This window comes from Dicentrarchus labrax, unplaced genomic scaffold, assembly GCF_905237075.1.
Source record: "Dicentrarchus labrax unplaced genomic scaffold, dlabrax2021, whole genome shotgun sequence".
Lineage (NCBI taxonomy): Eukaryota > Metazoa > Chordata > Actinopteri > Moronidae > Dicentrarchus > Dicentrarchus labrax.
The window spans coordinates 28014730-28039743 of NW_026136705.1; the positions used below are offsets into that span (position 1 = coordinate 28014730).

Sequence of the window (25014 nt, forward strand, 5' to 3'; positions counted from 1 at the left end):
ACCAGATTGTAACAAGAACACATTAAAAGGATCCAATGTGACATTATATTGCATGGCTTATGTATCGGACACACACACAAACACACAGTTTACATTATGTACACTATATAAACTCATCTGGAGTTGCTGCTGATGTTTCCATTTAAATTTTTATCCTGCTGCATTACACAACAGCACCAACGAGCTAATATGAATTTGAAAGCAGAAGTGAGGATTTTGGTGTTAATTACAGTTTCAACTGTATCCGTCTCACCTCCATTTATCCTTGTTTCAACTGATTTCCCTTCTGCATACAGGTTTCTAAATGAAGAGGCAGTTCCTCTTTTCCAGTACTTTCTCAAAGTTTCCTTCTCACGATTTCCCCAGAGAGAAGTCAACCTCGTTCACACAAAGCTGTGCAGTAAAAGCCCCCCTCCGAGTCCGAGTCCGACTCGAAACAGTCAGAGAAGATACGTAAGAACATATTGATAAGACTCATTGTTTGCAGCATTAAATGTTTTCTGTATCATATCACCATTAAAAGAAACCACAACCTTCGTCCTGAGATCTTCTAAAAGCTTCGTACTTTACCGGTTACACAAGTAAAATTAAACAATAATGACTATTTATCACAACTTCTGTCATGTTTTTTGTAGTTTTGGCCCTCATATATATCAGTTATAATAACACTGCACTCACTAAAGTAATGGGAGATCTGGGTCAGTAACACAGGGCAAGAAGTCAGCTTAACTTTGGAAAGGGACAGTAAGTTGAAGTTCAGACAGTTTGGGTAATAATTTTACCTTTTTCCTTCGTTTTCTCTTCCAAAAAAGTTTGGTTAACCTTTTTATTTTAAAAACATGTCAGATCGTCCAAAAACAACAAAAGACACCGATCGTATCCGTCCTCCTGACACCGCAACAGTTAATGTTCAAATCATGTCATGGTTACTATAATAAACAGCTCTGTCTGTTCACAGTGGATGAATGTAGTTAATTACATTTACTTCAAGTATTTTCTACTATTTCCATTTTATGATACTTTATACTGCTACTCCACTACATATCAGCAAAGAAATATAACAGTACAATAGTAATATATTGTACTTTTTACTCAACTGACAGCTGTAGTTACTGGTTACATTTCACAGATTCAGATTAATACAAAATATAGTTAATATTGAGCAACAATAAATAAATAAATTATGATTTATTATTATGGATTAAGTATGTTCAGACACTATTTTTTCCCTCCCGATACCTGAACTTTGTACCATGTGCGTGATTATTATCTAACAAGCGTATACTAATAAGCCTGTATCATTGCTGTATGGCCTGGCTCAGGTTAAACACTTCATAAACGGGTCATGGCGTCGCTATCCTGGGAAAAAAAGGCAAACGGGACACTGAAATAGTACTCGCAGATACCAGATACCACATTTCAGGCAGTTTCGGAGGAACTCTAGGATTACTACTTCACCGTAGTGACGATACCACATTCCCAGATCTCCGTAATCAATTTGGTGAGTACAGCGTTATGATTAGTGATCAGAATAATGTTCACAACTACAAAAGTTATGACTAAAGTTGTGATATTTTGGCTTTGGCAGCAGTGTGAACGAGTCCAAACTCCTCTACACGATGTTCCTCTCCAGCATGGGTTCCTGGGCCAGAATGCGCTGGAAGCCGAGGGCGCTCAAGTTCAACGTTTGAAAGTTTCCGTCCAGGATCAGCTCTGCCACAGCGCGACCCACCGCGGGGGAGTGCTGCAGGCCGTGGCCGCTGAAACCGGTGGCAAAGTACATGTTGTTGATCAGCGGGTGAATGCCGATGATGCCGTTCTGGTCAAAGGTGTTGTAGTCGTAGAAACCCGCCCAAGCACTGGTCACCTGGGCGAAGGAACAAAGAGAGAACGAGAGCTCGGATACTCATTTACAATAATCAATAAAAAAATATTTCTTCTTTGTCCTCTTCAAAATAATCTTCTCTCTCAGATTAATACTCTGTCGTATTAAATGAAGTGAACTACCACACCCGTAGAATGATTACCAGGCAAATAAGCAAAGAAAAACCTCATATATTGACTAATTATTAATTATTAGTAACATATCCAATCCCTACCTTCAGTTTCTCAAAGGCGGGGACACGATTGGCCAAATTGGGCCAAATCTTGTCCTCAAAAAACTGGTGGTCCACCTCCAGGTTACTGGTGTCTGGCTCCTCCGCCTGAGGGAAAAAAAACACACAATAACATTTATTTTCATTCCTAAAAATAGCGAGTAACAGCTGTGAACTCTAACACACCTCCTCTGGTGATGTCCCGGCGATGTAGTTCCCTCCTAACCCCTCTCTCCTGAAGTAAACTCCAGAGTAATCAATCAGGAAGGGAGTGTCTAGACCGGGACCATCAGGACAGTGGACGACATACACGTACCTGAAGAAAAGAGAGAGAGTTGTACAGGTCTCGACTGAAAGTAATATCCTATATAAACGTTATGTTCTTACAGTCCTGTGTAAAAGCACTGATTGTGTATCTAATGCAAGAGACTTAATGTTTGTAGCAGCATAAACTGTTTGACAATTAACATCAGAAAATGAATACAGACGGCTTATCTCGATTCACGATAATAGAAATTCACCACGATATATAAAATTATAGTTGAGCCAGCGGTTGCTCTTTCAGGAGGAATTTAAAACGGATCTTTCATTGTTTCTTGAATTATATGTACAGGCAAACCTATGAAGGCAACGCAAATTTAATCAGCATCACTCAGATAGATACAGAAATGATCAGATCCCTCATCCGTAGTTGGAAAGAAGTGGAGAGGACCAGGGGGGTTTCTGAAGCTTTTCGACCATCCGACAAGCAGTTCTGATGAAGCATGAAGACAATTTAACTGTCTGGAACTGATAATCTGACATTCATACCGTCTTCACACAGAGATAAGAAAGGATCCAGGCTTTGAACTTCTCTTTTCTTGAATCTCAACAACTATCAGCGATTCTGTGATCGTCTTCCCAGAGAAAGAAACACTGGATATATATGTCAGCTCAGTTTTTCACCGACCTATGAACTATAAAGACTTTTGCATTTCCGTCGTTGTTTTCCAGTATGAGTCGACCTTAAGTGTGTGTTCGAGGGTGTTCACGTTCACACTGGGTGAGCAGTGAAACAACTCATAGCACATTTTTACCAGTATGTATAAAAAAAGGGGCTACACAGTTCATTGGATCTGGCAGTAAAAAAAAAAAACTCAAATTAAAGCTTAAAGTCAACACTATAAAGTTTGTCAGATTTCCAATTTACTGGACTACGGAGTCCAAATAAAACTGTCAGAATGCTAATGAACTGTATGAGGCCACTGCCAGCCCCTTTCAAAGAAAACTAGGCACTGTGACAGCAACTCGAACGGAAAAATATGCCTCTTTAAGTCAAAGACCGACCTTTTCCGAGGCTCAACGGGCAGTGGAATTCCAGCGATGGTGTCTTTGGGACCGGAGCCAAGTCCCAGCATCGCTGCCAGTTTACCAGAAAAGGCTCCTGCTGCATTCACCACAATGGCACATTCCACCGGCTGGTACACCAGGCTGTTTGGCATCTGCACCTGCTCACACACAAGACGTTATCCCATCGTGTGCGACAATATGCTGCCGTGTCAGTAACACAAAGGAGTTGCTCGAGTAGTATAATTACTAAAAATACTCCATTACAAGTCAAATACCAGCGACTAAAAGTGGTTGAACCACGACTGCTCCAGTTGTCATGGTGGTAAGCTAGATTGATATTGGAATATATCGATAAATTAGGCGTCTACTTGATTACTGTGGCGCAAAATGTGTGCATTAATAAGGAAAAATAATGCTGCGCTACTTAGAAAATACTTTAAAAGTAATGTAACGACCACAAAACGGTAAATATAATAATTACTTCAACCATTATTGTTGTTATTTAAACTACACTATCATAGAATTACATTAAAATCAGCATCCTGTATGTTTTGTATGTAAAATCTTTAATTTGTAAAGTGACTAGTGAGTAAAAAGTACAATATTTCCTTCTAGTATAAAGCATTAAAGGGTAATACTCAAGTACAAGTACCTCAAAATTGTACTTAGTTACTTTCCACCCCTGCAGTCCTACTTACTTTGACAGATTTTATTCTTGTGCGATCCAGCTGTTCGCCATCAGCGGTGATCGCCACGTTTGTCGTGTGTTTAAAATCTGAAGAAGACAGAAACAGCAACATTAATAAATCAGCCAGCAGACAGATCAATGAACTCATTCTGCATTCACACTGCGCAGTAACTCAATGTGTGTCCACTTATTTTAACGTCCTCCTGGATCCACATTGTTCACATACGTTTTATAATCTTAATAAATCAGAAATTGGGTCATTTATTGCAAGTCTGTCCGTCCCTGTGACTCTTCTTGAGGTTTATTCCATTTTTTTCCACATTAAAAAGGCTTTTTTGGAGGATTTTGGGGCTTTTTAGATAAAAAAAAAAAGGACTTGACAATTAAATACAATTAAAATTAATTGACAATTAAAATTAGTTAACATAAACTGCTTAATCAAACTGAGAGGTGAGTTTTCCTGATAATTTTAGGAGCTTTTAATACAATTATCTGTCTGTATTATGTATTTTCTTTATTTTTTAACAATCATACAAACTTAATAGGCTCATTTATTCTCCCAAATACTCAGCCACTTGTTCTATTAGCTCTTCGGTTGTTTTAACTGCGTACTTATGAGGCTTGTGTTCAGGTTTTCCAAGTCTTAAATAATAATAATTACACATAATTTAGTTCTCATCACTGTGTTTATTCTGCAACAGTGAGTGTTACGTCAGGACGCCATAACAAACCTGTAACTTCTCCATAGCACTGAATGACTCCCATAGAGATGGCTTTCCTTCTGAAGGCGTTCAGCAGGGTCCAGGGGTCAAACCAGCCCTCGTTCTCCAACCCTGGAAGGCAGGTTGATACGTTACATTTTAATTTGTGCAACCGCCATCCATCAACACTGAGACACACCGGGGTTGTTGGGGGTCAACAACAATCCTTTATATATTTACCCATAGTACCCTCTCACCATTTATTCAAGTACTCTAATGTACAGTGTGTAATTTCTGCCACTAGGGGGGGGGGTCTCTCATATCAAAACAATAACAAAAGACAAAGTGAAGGAGCGTGGGATCATGGGAGTTGTTGTCTTTTCCAGCATTGCCATCATTGCAGTCAGTTTGTGTTCATCAGGAGGTTTCCACCGGGAGCCGAATTACCCGCAGAGGTCTCCTCCTCTCCAAAACAAACAGACCCGCTGATTAAAACCAGTAAAAACACTGAATGAAGCAGTTTAACCTTAAAAATCTGTGTTTCTTTTATGCTGTTTGGCTGCGAGCCGAGCTGCTGCTAACTTTAGCTCAGCTTGTTTCTCTGATAACTTAAGATCCAGACGTCTGATGACTAAAATCCTTCATCCGGTTCGAATAAAGAGTTAAAAAGCACAAAGATCTAAACAGTGGATGGTAAAAATGTGGCTTAAAACTGGATAAATAGTAAATTTATGACAACCACAATGCATTAAGGGGATGTGACACGTGACATTTGATGTGATTTCTCTTGCGAACATTGTTGGAAACATCTGGGACTAGCGTCTAGTGTTTATAGACATTTTAATGCATAAAAATTACACATTATATCTTTACAAAATATCTTGCGTATGTTCTGCACTCACCATACGAAGCGAGCACGACACCCTCTGGGTTTATCCACGGAAATTTCTCCTTCAGTTGTGTCGGAGAGAGAAGTGCAACCTGGGCTCCAGCGTCTCTACAGCAGAATCACAAAGTAAGAACACTGATTGACAAACACTTTTCTGATATCACACAGCGCCGCTGAACGACTGACACCTCTGGGTTTTGTAGTTCTCCTCCATGATGTGAGCCACGTCCTCGCTGGCCAGGAAGAGGTACCCCGACTGGTTGAACTGCAGGTCCACCGAGTCGTCCAACGTGGCGAGGTGTTCCTGGGAGGACACCGAGGTGAGACAGTCACTTTACGCTCATTAACATACGCAGATGATCTCTTATAAAGTTAGAAAAACACACAACAGGGCTACAGCTCATAAATACGGTATGCACTCTGCCTGTAGGTAACACGTTTGTCCTCAGAGTGGCGCCAGAGGAAAGACAATAGGCTCATTAAAGGAATAGTTCAACAGAAGATTGATGCCACTCTCAGGTTTAGCCAGTAGCCGGTTAGGTTAACTAACTCCAATTTAACTTCTGTATAAATTAAACAAAGTGTTGAGCCTCTGAGATGCCGGTAGGTGGATTTTGTTAATAAGCGACCTCCGTTATATAAAAAGGTACAAAAAGATCAAACATCAGCTGGCACACACACACACACACACACACCACACACACACACACACACACACACACACACACACGAGCTGCTCCTGCTCAAATATTAACATAAGACGCGTGTCACGGTCACACAGAATTAATTAAAGGCTCGTCATTCATTGCCAGGAGCCGGCCAGGTGACCTACGTTGATGTTCCTCATGAAGTCTGCCGAGGCCAGGGAGAGGTGGATGTTCTCAGGCAGGGAGAACTGCTGTCGGATCCCCCCGGCGGAGAGCACGGTGGAGGCCTGGGAGTACTGGTTAATGACAGTTAATAACAGTTAATAAACAACTGTGTAGAAGCACCACCATGCCACCTTTAATAGACCCTTCTGTAGTGATAACATTTGGTCTTATTTCAGGTACTTCTCTCCAACAGTCCTCCAATAGTTCAGGAAATGTATGTTAAAGAACACTTAAATGTAACCCACCCTTTTTTTTTTTATTCCTTTTTCTATTTATTTCATCTTAAAACCTACTCGTTGTTTGGAAAAGTCAAGTTTGGTAATTATTGGTAATTATTTGGTGTTTTATAGTCTCACCCTTGTTGCCACTTTATTAAAACACTATTAGAGAACAACTTGAAATCTGTTTTGGACAAAGTTCACCCTCCCCATCCCATAATAGACACTTAATAAGTCTTATAACGCTTTTTAACTGTACAGGCTCTCACCGTTGGGTCCTTCTCCACCACAACAACTTTCACCACATCTCGCGCACTCTCCTTCTTCTTCAGCCAGTAGGCGATGGACCAGCCCATCACGCCGCCTCCCACGATCACAATGTCGGCCCTCTCCGGCGGGAGGTTGGGGTACTGCTGCAGGGGGGTCCAGCTGCTCCCCGGAAGAGCGTCCGACGCCTTCTTCCTCATGGCTCCCAGCTGAGCTTCCAGGTCTGGATGCACAAAAAAAAGCAGAAACTTTACTTTTGTTCATCACCATTCTGCAAATGTCAACTCACACCTTCAAAAACTCAAGAAGAATACCTGGTTTTAAATAGCGTAATGTTAAGTTTGGTATTTTTTATAATAATATTGTTATTATTGGTCAATTTTAGCTTTGTGGCATTTATGAATGATTATTATGTATTATATCCTAATTAAACTCCCTTTAAGTTATATTTTAGATGTTTTTTGTTTGTTTTGTTTATTTGTTTTTACATTTTATTGCTCTTTTCTGTTCATATATGCTGCTTGGATTGATTTATTGTTAGGTATGCTTAGCATCCATATCCATTGATGATTTGTTACTTAAATAAGCTTAATAAAGTTTAAAAAACAAACAAACTTCAAACTCAAGATATTTTCTGAAACTTTAACAACCACTTTACAATTCGGCATATATTGCAATCACATATTAAAAAATATTTACTATAGCTAACCTCTCATCAAATCATATTGTAACGATCGTGTAGTGGGAGTACAATTGTAAAAGTTTATATTTTGGAAAAAACAATATTCTTTGGAAGATTGCATGCATGCCGAATTGTAGAGAGGCTTTTAATATGTCACCACAGAGTTTCAACTGTGACATATAAGCTGCGCACACTTGCACAAAAACAAATGATTCAATAATTTACAGATTTCTAAACGTACACTTGTTTTTCCTGCAGGGAGCAGCAACAAAAAGCAGCACATTTTCCTTTAATGTTCACCCACCTTTCATAAAGTCAATGCGCAGAGGTGTGCCCGTACTCAGGCTTCGACTTAAACGTCCAGACACCCATGTGTGCCCATGTGTCACCCGTCTGGAGGAAAGCAACCCGGGACCCGTCCGCACCTTCGCATGCAGCCTGCGCCAAGCTGACATTGCTGGGGAAGCTAGCTAAAGCCAGCTAGCTCGCTTGCCAGGTTGCTAGTCGGCTACGTGTGAACAGTAAAAAGTAAACAAAGAGTAAACGAAACAAAACAACAGTCAACAAACTCGCGTTGTGTTCTCTTAAAACGAGCGCAGTCCCAGTTTGTAATGTGTCAGCGAGGTCATCTTCAAACCTGAGTCCATGTTGACAACGCCGGAAGCGACGCTCGTCTCCTTCAAAATAAAAGCACACATTTGGCTATGTCTGCCCATCACTTAATGACAGTGGCCTACCAATCTGTGACAATTAAACCAATTTTGATTCATTTTGAGCAGATTATATCCCGTATGTTTATTATGTTGTCTCTCTGTGTGTTTTTTTTTTAACAATCGTACGTATGTAACAGGCTTCTTTTTTGACAAATTCAGTGTTTTCTTCTCCCCGATACTGCGCCATTGTTCCATTGACTGCTGTTCTAAAGCAGGACGAGGCTGTTTAGCAGGGAGTGACGTTAAAAATCACAATTTAATTTAGTTATAGTACAGAAATAAACAAAATGCTGAGATATAGGCCTACTACTGTGTATGTTTTCTTAAAAACAAGAAGGCCTTGCAACCCCCTGTGAAGCTTTGTGCCAGTCTGTGCCTCTTGTGTGTTTTTGTTTGTTTATTTTTAAGCTGGTGCACATTAATAAAATATTGCTGTGAATGTGCAAGAGGCTATTTTTCATCTGTATTAACATAACAGGCACAAACCAGAGCTATAGGGACAGAATTGTGCTTTTAATTGTAAAAGAATGTCTGCTATATGTATGTTTAGGGCTGTAACTAATGAGTATTTTGCATCAATTTAAATGCAGATTTTTCTTTATAAATAGATTAGACAGACTACTTTAGTCCACTAAATGTCTAATTTCTCAGAGTCCAAGGTAACATGTTCAAGTGTCTTTTGTCAACCAACAATCCAATACCCGAAAAATCTTATTTTTATATAAAAGCAGATCATTCGCACACATTTTGGCATTTTTGGTGAAATGTGCAACGTTAAATTATTATTAGAGTCTTGACTTTACATTTAAAAAGAAGACATTTTATAGCATTTTTCACTTTGTGGCCAAAACCCCTCCACTAAATAAAGATATATTTTTAATATATCTTGACATCCCATCTTGAGACTGTGTAAATAATAATGGAAAACAATGGAAAAATATTTTTTTCTATCCCTGAAAAAGTCATATATGTTGTATTTTTTTTTATAAATGTATCATAATTCAAGTTACTACATCATTTTTACAGCCCTATATATACATAAAGTATGTGGCAACCTGTGTACGCAAGTCTCTAACTCGGACATCAATATTTTATTTTGAAAACTGCACAGGAAACCTTCATTAGGTTCCTTCATACTTGATGCTGATTCATAAGAGAGGCAGTGGCTCATCATGTGACCATATAAAGCCAATCAGAGCAGTGGGACAACACACGGTTCAATTTCTTTTTCCACTCCATGTAATTTACTGCAAAACAAGAGAGAGAGAAAATGCTTTCTTACATTTTGCTGTAGCTGTTTTACAGTTTGTCCGGTATTAAAGTGTGTTTGGTTGATAATAACGTCGAAATAAAACCTTTAATAAATGTTTCTTTACTAAATTACAACTTTATATCTTGTAAATTCAGTCAATCACATACCAAAAAAATATACAAACCACATATAATATTGGTTTATTGCTGCACTCTCAGTCCGGTTTTCTATTTGTTTTCATGATCGTTGATTCCTCTTGAAGGCGTGAGCGTTACAGACAGTCTGATCAGATATAATCAAAGAAATACAATCAATAAACAAAACACGGCAGGATTCAGACTGCTGATGCACCTGTAGAGCAGAGATTTCAGAACCAGGTGTACTTAAACCTCTGGGTACTGTTGTATATATCCACTTATTGAGTCGACTGTAACATCTGAACATCAGCTTTTGCAAATGAAAGAGTGTAAAAACTAACGTGAGCAGATGAAGTTGAGACAGTTGTAGCTTAAAGATAAAGTTGAAGCAGTGTAGATAAGTAGTTGAGGTAGTTAAAACTTTTATCTTTGTGTTCCTGTCTTGAAGAAAGTCCCGGGGGGTTTTAAGTCCTTCATAAATTAATGTTATATGTTGCATATTTCTAAATCAATCTGTTAAATTAAGATACCACACTGCAAATCTGAGGTTACATTAAGAACCGTTTGCATTCAGAACAGGAGGTTCATTAGTTAACGTCAGTATCACCTGATGCAACAAACACAATGTGGACCTTTAGATCTGTTCTCCTTTTTGCATGGCACACAAACAGCTATGAGCTTATCACTATTATTTGTCTTGACAATCATAAACTAATGTAAATGTCACAGACCAGACATCCTCTCCTTCAAACCGCCTCAAACCGGACCCGATTTGTTCCGTCTTTGCCCTTTTTAAACAGTTCTGGCTACCCACATTTCATTGTATGTGTTCCTCTAATTATGCCCCGACTTCCTCCCAGCCTGCCTGTTATTGTGCGGGCATCCTGGTTCACTTTCAAAGACCGATAAGAGCGTAATAAGGTGGCTTTTGAAAACCCCACTAATATAGTCCTACTGGGGTCATAAACTATCCACAGCTCAGTTACTTTTAACCTTAACCTTTAACCTAAAACTAATTAATTAACATGTTATATCACATTTGTTTAATCTTTGCTATAAAAAAAGATGTGTTTTTATCTTTATGGGGGGTTATTTTTTGACCACTAACTCTCTGGAGTCTCAATTGGTTCCTGATTTTTGACTTTCTATAACAAAACAAGAGTTAATTCAGCTTCTCACTGCAACTAAATAATGGACCATAAAGTAGAAAATCTAAATTATGACTATTTAAGTTTGTAGTTGAAAGAAAATGTCATAGGAAAGGCAGCTTTTTCTGCATTAAGCACAAGTTTGAGCCCAAATATTTGGGGTTGATGAACCAGAAAATTATAGAAAAATGGGATTTTAATGTTAAAAATGTTGGTTTTTGGTCTGGACGTTTGGCAAAGACGTTTTGAATCCACACTGTTGTGATCTGCAAGGTGTTACAAGAGAAAAAAAGACCAAGTTTAATAAGTGTGACTGACAATATACACAAGAGAATCACATAAATATAAATAAAAACACTATTGATCCACGTTTGTAGAGAGGACATGGCCACTAGAGGGCTCCCTGTCAAAAGTTTATAATGAGAAAATAAAAAAGTCCCTTATTCTAGTCTACAATACTTACATGATATTATTTCTATATAATCCTGATTCCTTCTGATCACCTGTCGCCTTATATTCAGCTCTTTATACTTTCTAGTTTTGGATGAATGCCACACTTCTCATCACCTATTTTATCACCTCCATTACTAATTTACATTTATTGTAGGAACGTTTCCAACTTCTCCTTTTACACCTTTGCATGATATTCTGACAATAGGTCCACCGTTGGCTTTCCTGCTACAGCTCAATTCCTTTATGTAATAAATGACTGCATTTGGAAGACGAAGAAGGATGTGGTGCAGTTTTAAAAGGAGAGTAACAAATATGATGTAAGGTGGATCATTGCAGCCGCATGTGACCTACAAATAAAAGCACCTTGTAATAACATAATTATATCATATATCATGTTGTAAATGTTGTATTTTAATGTGTTGTGATTTTTTGTATGGCTGCTACCTCTAGGCTCTCTAGTAAAACAGATTTTTGATCTCAGTGAGACTTCTTGGTAGAACAAAGATAAAATAAATAATTAATTATCATATAATTATGTACCTCGTTTTGTATATTTATCTGTTCTTCTCATTTTTGCTACATATTATTTTTTTGTATGTATTTCGTTGTTGTTGTTGCTGTTGTTTTTATTATTAATATTATTATTATAAGTAGCATGATTTTTTTAAAGTAGTTTCAGTTGAAGGAATTACATTGTGTATACTATTTAAATATAATATTAAAATTATTATTTTTTTTAAATGCATCCAAATTATATCTTAATAAACTAATAAACCCTTAAAAGCCTAAAAACTTTTTTTTAAAAACTTTTTGACAGTCGATGTTTTTCGATCGCTTTTATTTTGAAGACTTGTCGAGGAAAGGGGTTTTATTTTGAAAATACGACAAAGGAGGTGGCCGAGTAACGGTCGTGGAGCTTGACGCCGCGTATGTTTTCTGTTCCCCGGGGCCACAGTGTTTTCAACGGGACTCAACTTACTACTAACTGGACCCGCGATGGCCGCTTGACCCAGGGGCGGCTCGAAATACCCTCCTCCAGCAATCGCCACCGTCGACACACAACTTTTCCCAGATAAAAAACTTTCGTCTTTTGTGTGGTTTTTATGTCAAGGACTAAGGATGCAACCCCCACCGAGAAAGGTGAGTTTTTCTCTCTCCCCCCCCTCTCTCTCTCTCCCTCCCTCCCCGTCCTCTCTCCCGTTGTAGCCGTTGAAGCTAACGTTACTTGTGTCTGGGAACCTTCTCGACGAACTGCTGCATATTTTTAAAATGGTTGAATTTGTGCTTTTGTTGCTGGTCGGGTTGGTTTTAAACTCTTTTTAAAAAAAAAAAAAAAGTTAAACTTGTGCTGTTTCTTTAAATGGCAGCAAAGGAAAGGAAGGAGAGGGAGAAAAAAAAGTCCCATGTGCCACAATTTTTAAGGAGAATAGCCCCCGTTAAACGTGCCCCGTTCCCTCTCGAATCGAGCTCTGCCAAAGCGCGTTCAAAATGCGGCGTTATTAAAACGTTTATTGGTTTTTATTCGGGTACCGCTCGGAAAACAACCGCGCATTTGTAAACCAATAACGGTACCGGGGTGTTGTGTTACATCGGCGTGCAAGAGGTTTACCGAGCCACTCTTTAAGTTCAAGTAAATATCAGTTTGGTTCACACTGCTCCCGTTGCCATCCGCGGTTCTAGCTGGTTGAGCGGAGCGAGACTGTGGCAGCAGCAGGCGCAGCAAAAGTTAGGATTTTATCCAGGTGAATTGCAGTTTTAGTGTTTAATGTGTGCCGATTTTGAGATTAGATCCACGTGTATTTAAAAAAAAACTCAAATTAATTCCTAATCTGTCATTTGAGTATGTTTGGCGCTGTTGACGTGGAAATTGACAGATTTGTTTATGTAGTTTGGTCCTGTTTGTTTTTTTTTTCTTATACAAGAAAGTCTTGGGGGGGTGGAAAGAAGAAAAACAATCCTTGCCGTCAAAGTGTATTTAAAGCTTAACTTAAAAACTTAAAAGAGTAAACAGAAGTCTTCAGCGTTTGAGTTAAAGAAATATTGGTTAAAATAAAGAATACAAATCTAAGTTTGGTTCTGTGCGAAAAAAATGTTCATGTGGGATCATATTTCAAAAACATGGCTCAGCAGCACAGAGAATTGACCATTTATACCCCAGTACGTTTGCACAGCAGTCAAATAAATGCAGGTTTTTTACAGTTTTGTATGGTTAATGTAAAGATATGTGGACTGTTAAAAGATTTTATGGATTATAATGTTGTGTCTTTGGACATTTGTGTGTATTTATACCTTAAATCTACGTTTCTTTCTGTAAAATTACAGTCATAAAGTTAAAACAGACTCTCTGACAGGGCTGACATGCTGATAGTTAATTCCAGGATTAAGTATCTAATCAGAACTAATGTGTGTAATTCATGTTTTCCTGTTGACAGAACTCCCAGTTATCAGGAATGCAACTGGTCACTACACTTCTTAATTGATCTCACGGCCAATTAGAAGCCCAGAGAAACAGACTCTCACCTTGATGATGAGTGGAGCTCATTTTCACCACCTAGATTGGAAATTAAGATAAAGTCTAGCCTCGGTTTAAACCACTCATTAGTAAAATGTTCCAGAAAAACCTGCCAAAAATGTGCACATTTCAATAATGTTTACATTGTGTTTAGAAGAAAATCATCCAGATTTCCAGACTTGTTTCCTGTCTCATGTTGAAGTTTACCTTGCGCTATATTGTAGAGCTGCAACTAATGGTTGTTTTCATTATATATTAGTCTGCAGAGGAAGTGTTCGGTCCATTAAATGTCAGAAAGTTGTGAGAAATGTCAGAAATATTGCTTGTTTTGTTCAAAAACATATAACATAAAAGAGAAAAAGCACCAAATCCTCCCAACTGAGAAGCATAAACTAAGGAATATTTGGTATTTTTGCTTGAAAAATGGCTTTAACGATTAATTGATTAAGCTCTGCCATATTTTAATCTGGAAATGGTTCAATTTCATGTGTCACTAGGGTGTATGGAGAGAGTAATTTAAAATTAAATGTGCAACTACGCCCTAAATCAGGAGTGCCCAAACTTTTTCTCTTGGAGAAACTTAATGGTGGGACACGAGCCAAAAGCAACCCCCCCATTGTATTGTAAGTGTCACTCCGCCTGCTGTGCTCAGATTATGAAAAATAATTAACAATTGTCTATCCTACGTATTTGCAGAGCGTTTTCTAACTCACACAAACGGGGGAATTACCCTGCCCTAAATCATAATTGTCCAGTTATACCAGCCAAACTTCCTGCTCCTACTTTGTTATTGGCTCGGTAGCACCAGAGAGAGATTTAAAAAGTGTACTCTGCCATTTAATTAGGCCTGTAACTAACGATTATTCTCATTATTGATTTAACCTGATGTTTCATATCTTGATTCATTCATTTTGTGGTTTGAATAGTCCAGAATGTAAAAATATATCACATTTTCTTCACATTTAAGAAGCACAACTAGTGAATGTCTTTTTTTTTTTTTGTTAAAAAAAGGAGTTTATCTGATCAATTAACAGACTAATTGTTTCTTTCCCTGCTGACTAATAAGTAGAAAGACTCACTGAGTACTCCATGTTTGATATCCACAAGCTCCTTATTCTGTGACTGAAAGGGTTGAAGATTGCTCTAAGTTGAACATTAAACTGTAAATAAATTAACTTATGTGGACGTCAGCTGTTGTAAATAACTTAAGAGGCACATTTATTCTGTTCTGATGAGTTAATAGGTAGGTATCAAGGTAATTAGCTGCACTTAATACAAGAATACACCGTCCCTGCTGATGGAAATACTCACCAGAGCAGCAAAAGTGTATTAATCCGCCACTGAAAATAGTCCCCAGCAGCTGCATTGTTTACTGCTTTAATTTCCTAAAACAGCCGGTCACTGTAGTTTAACAATGTTTGTGCCTTGTTTTTAAATATTTATGTCTTCAGTAAGAATCAATGAGCTTACAGCAGAGCGAGGGGAAGTCACGGGGGAGCAGCACATTGTTGGTTTTGGTCTTTTTATAGACTTTATTGAATGAAAAAACTATAGAATAACACCTGGATTCTCAGTTAATATGCTGATTATTGTTCATAAAATGTCAGAAAATCATGAAAAGAGTCCAGAGTAATGTATATGTTTAAATATATTAAGTTTATTATCATATATGACAAACAAAACCATCAAATCAGACGTTTGAAAAGTTGTAAAGAATATTGAAGAGGGATCAGATTTGTGATTTACTGAACTTTAACCAGACTCATAATTAAAACGAGGGGAAAAAAGAAGCTGTTGACTCCCAGTTATCAGTTATGAGACCTGGTCACTGCGCTGTATTATTTATCTAACAGCCAATTAGAAACCCAGAGAGACTTACTCTCACCAGAGCCGCTGCGTGATAACGAGTGCACCTAATTTTCAACTAATACCAATTGTGAGCTCGACTGAATCGACACCGGTCCCCCTTGAGTCGCCGGTCGTACCTACGGGGAATATTTACTAACACCTCTGTTTTCAAGGTGTTAAAAGAAGGATCTTTCTAATGAACCGTCTCTCTCCTCTTCCCACCACCCCTCCTCCTTCAGGTCCGGGTCACGCAGGAGCTGAAACACACTCATGCAGAGCAGATGAGCAGATTACACATCAAACACCAGACAGAATGTGACCTCCTGGAAGACCTGAGGTGAGCAGTCGGAGGTCAAACTGTACCGTCTTTTAACACCAAAGACAAAACACTTTCAGGCTGGTCCTGTTGGGGAAAGTTTCCCAGAGATCCCAAACGCACACAGAGTCCTTCCACTTGAAGTCTTTTCTCTTGTTAAACTGACATGTGAAGTTGCCATCTTGGCTCCGGGCTAATCCAAAAAAATGGGCACAGACGTGGAGCGTAGGTGGAGCTGTAGTGGGTTGAATGAAGCTACAACCACTTGTCGCTCACAGTGGCTCTTAATTATACATCATTTTAAGCCTCGGTATAATTTAAATGGGTGAAAAGTCACCCGCCATACATACTACTGGCTTCATTTGCCAACTACGGAGGTCGCTGTTTGGAGTCAACAATACATACTCAGCCTCTCCTGTCGGGGGGCTCTTGAATCGGTCCGTGTCTGCATTTATAATATGTCTACACTGTGAAAGTCCAGTAATTACAGTGCGCTCAGGTTTAGTCAAAAAGTGTTAGGCCGTCTTTAGTCACAGGAAGCCGTGTGAATGTTTACTCTGAACTGGCACCTGCTGCAGTTTCCAGACGACGAGCTGACTCTCTCTTTCGTTTCCTAGAAGTTCGGTTTCACTGTTAATCTGCCATCTACAGTATAGACGGTTATGGATTAGCTAGATTTAATCAGGCGGGGATCCCTGAGACTACATCTGATCAAATACGGGTCTGCAGCTTGATGTTTATGGTTGAGAACCACCGCTATAGAGAGTCCCAGAGTTAAAATATGACCCATATATATGCACACATAACTCTTTAAAGAGGGACTGGGTTGCAGACAGACAGCAGAGCACTCACACATCGCAGACAGAAAAATAAATTATACCTCTACTGTGAAATTTTACTGGCAGGCGGCCGATCAAAATAACTGATTATTAATGGTTGCCAATGGGCAGCTAACCACTAACCAGCTGTCTGCACTTTCCAGGTTAATGTTTTGTCAGGAAAACGCAAACAACAGGAGCAGATGATGACGTATCATCACTGTTCAAAGGTCCAGTGTGTAACATTCAGGAGGATCTATTGTCAGTTGTTATATAATATTCATAGGTATGTTTTCATTAGTGTTTAATCACCTGAAAATAAGAATCATTGTGTTTTCGTAACCTTAGAATGAGATGTTTTTATCTAGATGTTTGTGCTCTCTGAAGCATCTAAACCTGACAGCCCATAACAGTGTGAGATCACCTGTATTTTATGTCCTACAAGTTCTTAAAAATATGACATTTCAATCACGTTTTAGTCTTCAAACAATCTGGATTTTAGTTTTTCGCCTAGCTGCACGAAAAGTACTTTCATTGCCCTGAATTTATTTCTCTTTGTGGCAGTAAAACGCATTATACGAGCCATCAGAAGCTCCCATTGGTTATAGTGGGCTAACTAAACACTTTAAGCACCCACTGCTGCTTATAGACACACTATAACCTATAACAACCCACAATGCAACACTTTCTGTAGGTAGTATAGTCAACCAAACATCATTTCCAGTAATATTATTGTCTTATATTCGGCCTAATAGGGTAATTTTGACCTGTATGTGTAAACGTCCTTTAACAGATAGTTAAAGGGTTTAATCTGTTTATCCATACATCTCATTAAAAGCCAGACAGTTAGTGTTATCCACCTACAGTATGAGGCAGCTTGTTTTATTACGCAGGTCCACAATCAATTAATCTACACTCTCTGTCTCTGACCCTTTTTTTTTTATTTTATACAAGTGTAAGTAAATATTTTCTCTCTGGTCTGGTCCTTCTTCCTGTGTTTGTTTGAGGATTGTTTGACAGGGTTTTCCAACCATTTGAAGAAACGGCTATTTGCAACTTTAATCCCCAAAATAAGTCTTTAAAATTCAAGGATTAGGCCAAGCAAACACCGGACTCAGAGAGACACAGACGGCTTTAGCACTGTGTTCAGATGCGTAGGCATTTTAAAGGTTGAAAAGCCAAAGGTTGTGGTTTTGTTTTCAGCCTTTAGTGTTGGGTTGAGTTGACAGCCTACTGGCTCCCCACTTCCTGTCTGTGGTTGGTGGCAGAGCTCTGAACCTCCAAACAGCTGGAAGTTAAGGTCACAGAGAGCTGCCAGATGTTCTGAGTGCCTCGAATCGTTCGCCGTGGGGGGGCTCAGTAACTTTACGTCTGCCAGAAACAACGTGAAATGCTACAGCATTTCGGAAGAAGGGTCGATCCTTGATCTCGGAAGAGGAGTGATTCAGCAAACTGGAAATTGCGTCTGCTTGTCAGCAAAAGCTCTGTTAGGGGAAAATGACAGGAAGTAAGTGTGGGTGTGGGGGGGGCAGTGGAAGAGAGGGAGAGCCTTGGAAATGCAGAGAAGAGGAAGGGAACAGGCTAAAGGAAGAGAGGGAAGCTCCCAGGAAGTCAGCCAGATTGTTTAGAGTCGGGTGGAGCATAGCAGTCAAGTCTCGACATGTTTAATGACTTAATGATGATTTTGCCGCAGTGAAGTTTTTCCCAGGGCACTGACCTTCTTCTTCTTCTTCTCCTCTTAGACTAGATCAGTTTGTATTCAGTTGAGTTATCGTTTGCTTTGTTCCCGTTATTGTAAATCAAGCCAACAAACTGTTTATGATTTGTATATGTATTTGTGAACATTTTTCAGCTTTTTTAAAACATCAGCAGGACATTGTTGAACCTCAGTGCTCCTGCCTCCTGCGTCTGTGACCCTGTTCACTGGCTGACGTTCAGCCAAATAAAGTCACCAGTTAGTTAACATATTCATCTGAAAATCTGCAGTTAACAGGGTCACTCGTTAAACCGAAACACTGGCGAGCCGCAGGACTGCCGGCGCTTCCAATCAGGAGTTTTCTCCTGTGTGTTATTGTAATCCTGGGCTGTGAATTGAAGGATATTGACAAGCACTTTGTTTCAGACAGTCGAATCTCTTCAGCCTCGCCACCCTGGGACGCTTTCCCATCTTAAAAACAACAAAATACTAAACACGATGTGCCGTCACATGCAGGTTGTGGAGGTGTCTTTTATAATCTGACTTAGAAACTACCGAACTACTACAGTTTTACTAAATTGCTGTTAGACCGTGTCAATAAATATCAATTTTTAAAGGTTCAGCGAGGCAGGAGTGCAGAAGGGTAAATAGAAAGTTATGTTCAGAAAGCAAACAGACCAAAAACAAGATTGTTTGATAGTAGATAAAGTATTTTTAGCGTGAATTCAAAAGCTTAACTTTAATCAAATCCATCTCCTGGTTGTGAACTGTTCAGGAAGTGAATCAGTCTTTTTAATAAGCGATATACTTTGTATTTATTTATGCAAATCATTTGTTCACCATGGCAGCGTGTGAGTGTATTTTCCGTGATCAATCAAAAGTCAGAAGCAGTCACTGCTGTGTGTTGCACAGTAATCCTCCCTCCAGTTATATTACTGTGCAAATACCCCTCTTTTCACCTCGTCTCTACCGGTTTTTAATTATTCATAACGTCGTCAGCTTCCAGTCAATTACTTCTAATAATATTTATAATGAGTTAATCCTTCGTGAGCTCTTTGTGATGTCAGAAAACCAGATTTCTTACACTTCTGGGTCCTGATGATGCGATGATGGTGCAGGCAGACAGACCACCTTTAATAGACATCCATTAAATTAGAGTTTGCTTCAGAGGCTTTAAAAGATGCAGATAAATGTCATTTTAAAAGTGCGTCACTTGCACAATTGTACATATTTTCTGTTGGAGTTGGATGTCGGGCAGGAACACACCACTTTACCACTCGTACCTGTATGATTGGAGGGGTAATAGGAAGGAGGGTTTAAAATCTGTGATGATTTTATTGTTCACCCACAGATCTGCAATGATTTAGCTACTAAAAATACTGCTTTTATAAAGATTTTTTTTACTGTTTTAAGTGTTTACAATGATTTAAGACGCTAAGTTAAAGGGGGGGGTCCTCTTTAATTTTATTGTGATCACATATGTGACAATATGAAGTACAGTTGACCTGACTAGAAATATATTGATACTCAATAACATCTGTGTTTTCATGGTGGTGATGATGAGACATTTTCAGTGTTTCTCTTTACTTCGGGACCAAATAATCTTTGACAGGAGAGAAATGTATTCCTTGTAGGTGCTTTTTAAGAAATAAACAACTTGAGGACAGTAAATCTAATTTGACAAACATATTTGAAGATGCAAACAAAATAAAAGACAACAATTTTAGTATTTGTATATTTTTATCAGCGCCTGTGGGCTACGAGAATCAACATTTTGTTCCTGTATACTCTGTTTGTGGATATGACTGTAAACTGAAGAGATAATGAGAATATTTGGAGTAGAAGTTGCTCCTTTTTGATGAAGATCTCTTTAAAATACTGAAAGTTGTAGCTCACCTGTAATAATACTGGAGAAATATGACCTATATTATGTTCTCCACGTCATCTTGTGTTTGTTTATTGTTGTCTTGCTGTAATGACTTTATTATAACCGTCATATTATCATCCTAAATTGCCATTTTTAAGATTCACATCCACTCTTTTTCTCCTCCTTTAGGACTTTTAGCCAAAAGAGGGCAGCTGTAGAGAGGGACTACGCCCAGGTAAGTAAATCTTAATCCTTTTGTCATCACTCACAGAGCTACTCACGCTTGGTTAACATCATCCCTGGCTCGCCTTGTCATTTGCGTTGCTAAAAATATAGTTTTTTTTAAACGATACTGTCCTCCAAAGACACCATATGACCGAGGGGGTTGAGGATGTGGCCCTAAGAAAGCTCTTTGTTCTCATGTGGTCAGATAGCTCAATGAATGGTAACCAGCCACAGAAAAAAACACCACAACACACACAGAGAAACAACATGCACTAGTGGTCGACGGGCTCGTTTCCTCCTCGCTGTGTTGTTTTTGCCCACAGCTTCCTGGAGACGTCAATCGACTGCTTGAAAAATCCCTCTCTGCCTCTCTTGGCTGTGTTCAGGTTTTGCAGCCCTGTGAGGAATGTCCACCGCCACTGTGAAGAGAGGGGGGGGGCATGTCTGTAGTTATCCAATGAGCAACCCCTTTTTTTTTTTTTTACATGTATGTTTGTTAACCTGAAGGGGTCCTTCGTAAAATGTGGCTCAAAAGAACAAAAAAAGTGCCCCCCAGGAATTGTGATTTTAAAATGAACCACACAATCTGTTTCATGAAGCCAACTGTGGAGCTAATGTGATCTGACTGAGTCAAGTCTGGTTTATTTCATGACTTTGAAACAAACCAGAGACATCAAGCGCTGAACACGTCAACTCACAGCAGAGAGCCAACTGAGAATATACCTTCTCTCTATGTGGTTTGTGCTCAGAAAGGCTTGTTTTCTTAAACAAATAACTCTATTAAATAATATTTAAGTTAAATTTTATCCTCTATAGGTTACATTGTCAACCAATTATGGGAATGAATGTTGAGCAAAAAGCTATAAAGAATAAAATAAATCTAATCATGAGTACTGTAAAACTGTAAAAAGCATATTTTTCCTGTCTTGTATATCTATCAAAGTGTCCAAAGCCTCCTGGAAAACCTGGAAATTGAGAGGCTAGTTTTCCAGTTATGGAAACACCTGGAAATTGATTCAATCACCAAATGTCGTTTAAAGATAATCTACGTTGTTCTGGAAATCTTTAATCGTATTTTTGGCTGGGCTATGTTCTGGTTAGAGGAAAACTGTAGTCAATTTGGAAAGTGGAAAAATCGGAGTGTCCCTTAAACGATGACCAACTATGGCTGAACACAGTTTGTGAGCAAGTGCTGCGTAGACAATCAACAATCAGGCTCTTGGATGATCGGTTGGATTTCTTGGTAATAAACACACATTGGGTCAAACATACACATTAAACTGATTACAGCCGGTCAAAACATCTGAGACGTAGGTACGTAGATCACTAAGCGCTCACTCTCCAAGTCAAGAGAAGCTAAAAAGGGGAAATAATGGGTTTCTGACTCCTGCGGTTGAATGTCTCTGACACCTGTTTGTACATTATTCATGTGACCTTGCATAAAAGATTTAAATAGTTTCAGAACAAGGAAGGAGAAGTAGAAGTACTACATTTAAGTGAGTGCTGTAAGAACTATTATTTAACTGAACCAGAGCAGCAACAAGAGCTAGAAAGTAGAGTCTTTGGGCTCAATTTTTACTGTAGTACACATCCTCCGGGACTAATTCCTGATTGGCGACATAGTCCATTTAAAATTGTGAGCATGTGTCTGGCAGCTGAGACGTCAATGTAGTTATCAGAGGGTCTATAAGCCGACTAGGAAGAGATTAAACAATGGAAAATCACATTCAGGTCTGTGCTGTCTTGGCACATTTTTAGGGGCAGGAAAACGAGCTTTACAAAAAGTGTATTTAACTATAGAGAGATTATTGTATTTATATGTAATTTATCTAATGGTAACCTCACATAATGCCACCTCATTTAAGTGTATATGGATGCAGTGAGCATGGTTAAAAAAAAAAAAAAAGAAGAATGCAACTGAGGCATCAGGGGAAGATCAGCCTGCAGGCGAGCTTTTGTAACCCCGTGCATGTGTGTTTTATTGGATATGCATGCCCGAGTTATACCGTTGTTTTGTTTTTGAAAGTCAGATTTCGTCAGAACTGAGCAACGCACAGAGTTTACTCAACATCTCGAGTCCTCCGCAGGTTATCAGAGTTTGATTTAAGGACTTCTTGTGGCATATTTCAGTATAGTTTCATCAAGACTCATTTAATTAAATCTCAAACCTTTTAAAACCACAATACTAACTATTGTGACAGACAATTTATGGACCAAACAATTCATTGATTAGTTTTCCTGTCACTCAGCTTTTACAATCTAAGAACAGCAATAAAAAGCCAAAACTATTTGATGAATTAATTAAATTGCTGATGAAAATTATTGTTAATTGGAGACCTAAAATTAAATACGTCTAATAAAATTTGTAGGTGAATATAATGGGATGTATTTTGTACTGTTGGAGCTTAAATTCAACAGCTACAATTAATGGATTAAACTGATTGACTGAACATATTTTAATAATCAATTATTTGTTTGAGTCAATTTACAAACAATATTTGCTGGTACAAGCGTCTTAAATGTGTTTTATATTAAAGTAAATTAAATATTTTGGGTTTTAGACTGTTGATTGGACCACCTTTGGACACTCTTATGGGGAAATCTTCCCAATTTTCTTACATTTCATTGACAAAATGATCAATAGGTTAGTGGAGAAATCAGTTGTCATCTGCAGTTCCTGCCCTGAAGTGAAGAAAATGTCTTCACTGTGTGCTTTTAGTCTGAACGGTGTTGTGTGTGTCTGGGTTTGTGCTGCCTGCTAGTTATGTGATCAATTAGACACCCGCTGCCAATGGTTGAATCAAAGTGGGTCAGAGTGTCTCTGGAACACTTCGTCCCCTTTGGTTACACCCCCCTCTCTTTCTTTACGCGCCTTTTTCTGGGTCTCTTACACCTGCAAGCTGCTTTAGCCATTAGCCGATTGCTATTCAACACACACACAGTGTGATAAAATGTCCTCCTCTGTGTGGCTCTTCCTCTGCCGTCCTCGCATCCCTCCTCCTCCTCCTCTTCCCTTGTTCCCATCACACTATTCAGGCGTGTCCGCTAGGCTAGCTCAGTTTGGCGAATATCTCTCTCTCTCTCTATCTGAATCCCACAATGGCCGGGTTTGTAGCGGCTTTGAAGCTTTGGCACCAACATCACCAAGACCAACGAGTTCAGAGCCGTGGCCTAGCCTGCTCCAGGACTGGATGACAGGGCTTGTCCTTTCACAGTGGACAGAGGAAGGATAGATGGGCTCATTTCCTTGATGGGCACTTGTTGTGGCCTAAACACAAACACACAAAAAAAAACATGAAGTGGGGGAGCCGGCTTTTATCTGAAAAAACGAGCGATATAAATCATTTTACACCCACGTATTTTATTTGTCTTGACTTATCGGTCTACGTTGACCTGTGTTGGGTTGTTTGTACCGGAGTTTAAGTCCTAATGATTCTCAACTTTAAAGTGATTGAGTAGTTTTATTGAGTGCACTGTGATTTTTCTCATTAATATAGAACCACCATGTTTCTACAGTAGCCCAGAACAAACAAATACTGGCTCTACATCACAAGAGTAACCCAAATCCTACACATTGGACCTTTTTAATGGTTGCAGGATTCATTTTTCCTGTCCAAACTGACAGCAAAGAGACTCCTTCTTAAAGCAATTTCAGTCTAACTGATAGGAAACACAAGCCACAACCCTCATTCTGTGGAAGAATTAGTTTAACTAAAGATTCTTCAGCAGTCTGACTTATAACTACTCCTTGGACTCGGTTAATTACAGACACCCAACAGTTCCCACCATGAGCAAGCACTTGGCGACAGCGGCAAAGAAAAACCTCCTTTTTAAGAGGCAGAAACTTCGAGCGGACCCCGACTCTAGGCGGGACCAGTTGGGGTTAGAGAGAGAGAGAGAGACGAGTATCTTCCAAAGTTTCACTCTATTAATACTAAATTCCCTCTTTGGGTGTAACAGACACTCAGTGTGCTGAGCTGCAGCAGAGGGATAGTAACACAAAGCGGGAAATTAATACATTTGTACTGTTCACATGCAAGAGGCAGGTTACTGAGGGCAGTTTTAGTCCCCTGCACGAGTCAAACCCCAATAATACTGGATCCTACAACTCCCACAATGCAACACAAGAACCCTCCCTCCCTAGTGAAACTCCCAGTCACCCAGTTTTTCTCTCTCTTTTGTTTTCTTCATTGTGGTTTTAAACCAAAATAATTATGCTGATGATTTCTGTCTTCTAAACAATTTTGAGTGCGAAACAGAAAAAACCCAAACAACATAATTTTATAC

At 39.0% G+C, this 25014-nt stretch overlaps 2 protein-coding genes across 2 annotated transcripts in view; one reads left to right on the plus strand and one right to left on the minus strand.

Annotated features, from left to right (window-relative positions):
* Positions 1-22: 22 nt before the first annotated feature.
* foxred1 (FAD-dependent oxidoreductase domain containing 1) lies at positions 23-8419 on the minus strand. The gene is made up of 11 exons (XM_051400807.1): positions 8047-8419; positions 7063-7283; positions 6536-6646; positions 5892-6007; positions 5717-5811; positions 4845-4946; positions 4124-4200; positions 3423-3583; positions 2283-2412; positions 2100-2204; positions 23-1867 (listed from the first exon to the last, which is right to left on the minus strand). Exons 1-11 carry the CDS (start codon positions 8195-8197, stop codon positions 1613-1615), a joined length of 1524 nt encoding a protein of 507 aa, XP_051256767.1. The 5' UTR covers positions 8198-8419; the 3' UTR covers positions 23-1612.
* Positions 8420-12341: 3922 nt separating this feature from the next.
* Positions 12342-25014, plus strand: part of LOC127363849 (F-BAR and double SH3 domains protein 2) — a 30733-nt gene continuing 18060 nt past the window's right edge. Inside the window, exons 1-3 of the mRNA XM_051400806.1 lie at positions 12342-12585; positions 16045-16142; positions 20692-20737. Coding sequence (XP_051256766.1) covers positions 12565-12585; positions 16045-16142; positions 20692-20737 — 165 coding nt within the window. The 5' untranslated portion in view covers positions 12342-12564. The remainder of the gene's footprint in view (positions 12586-16044; positions 16143-20691; positions 20738-25014) is intronic.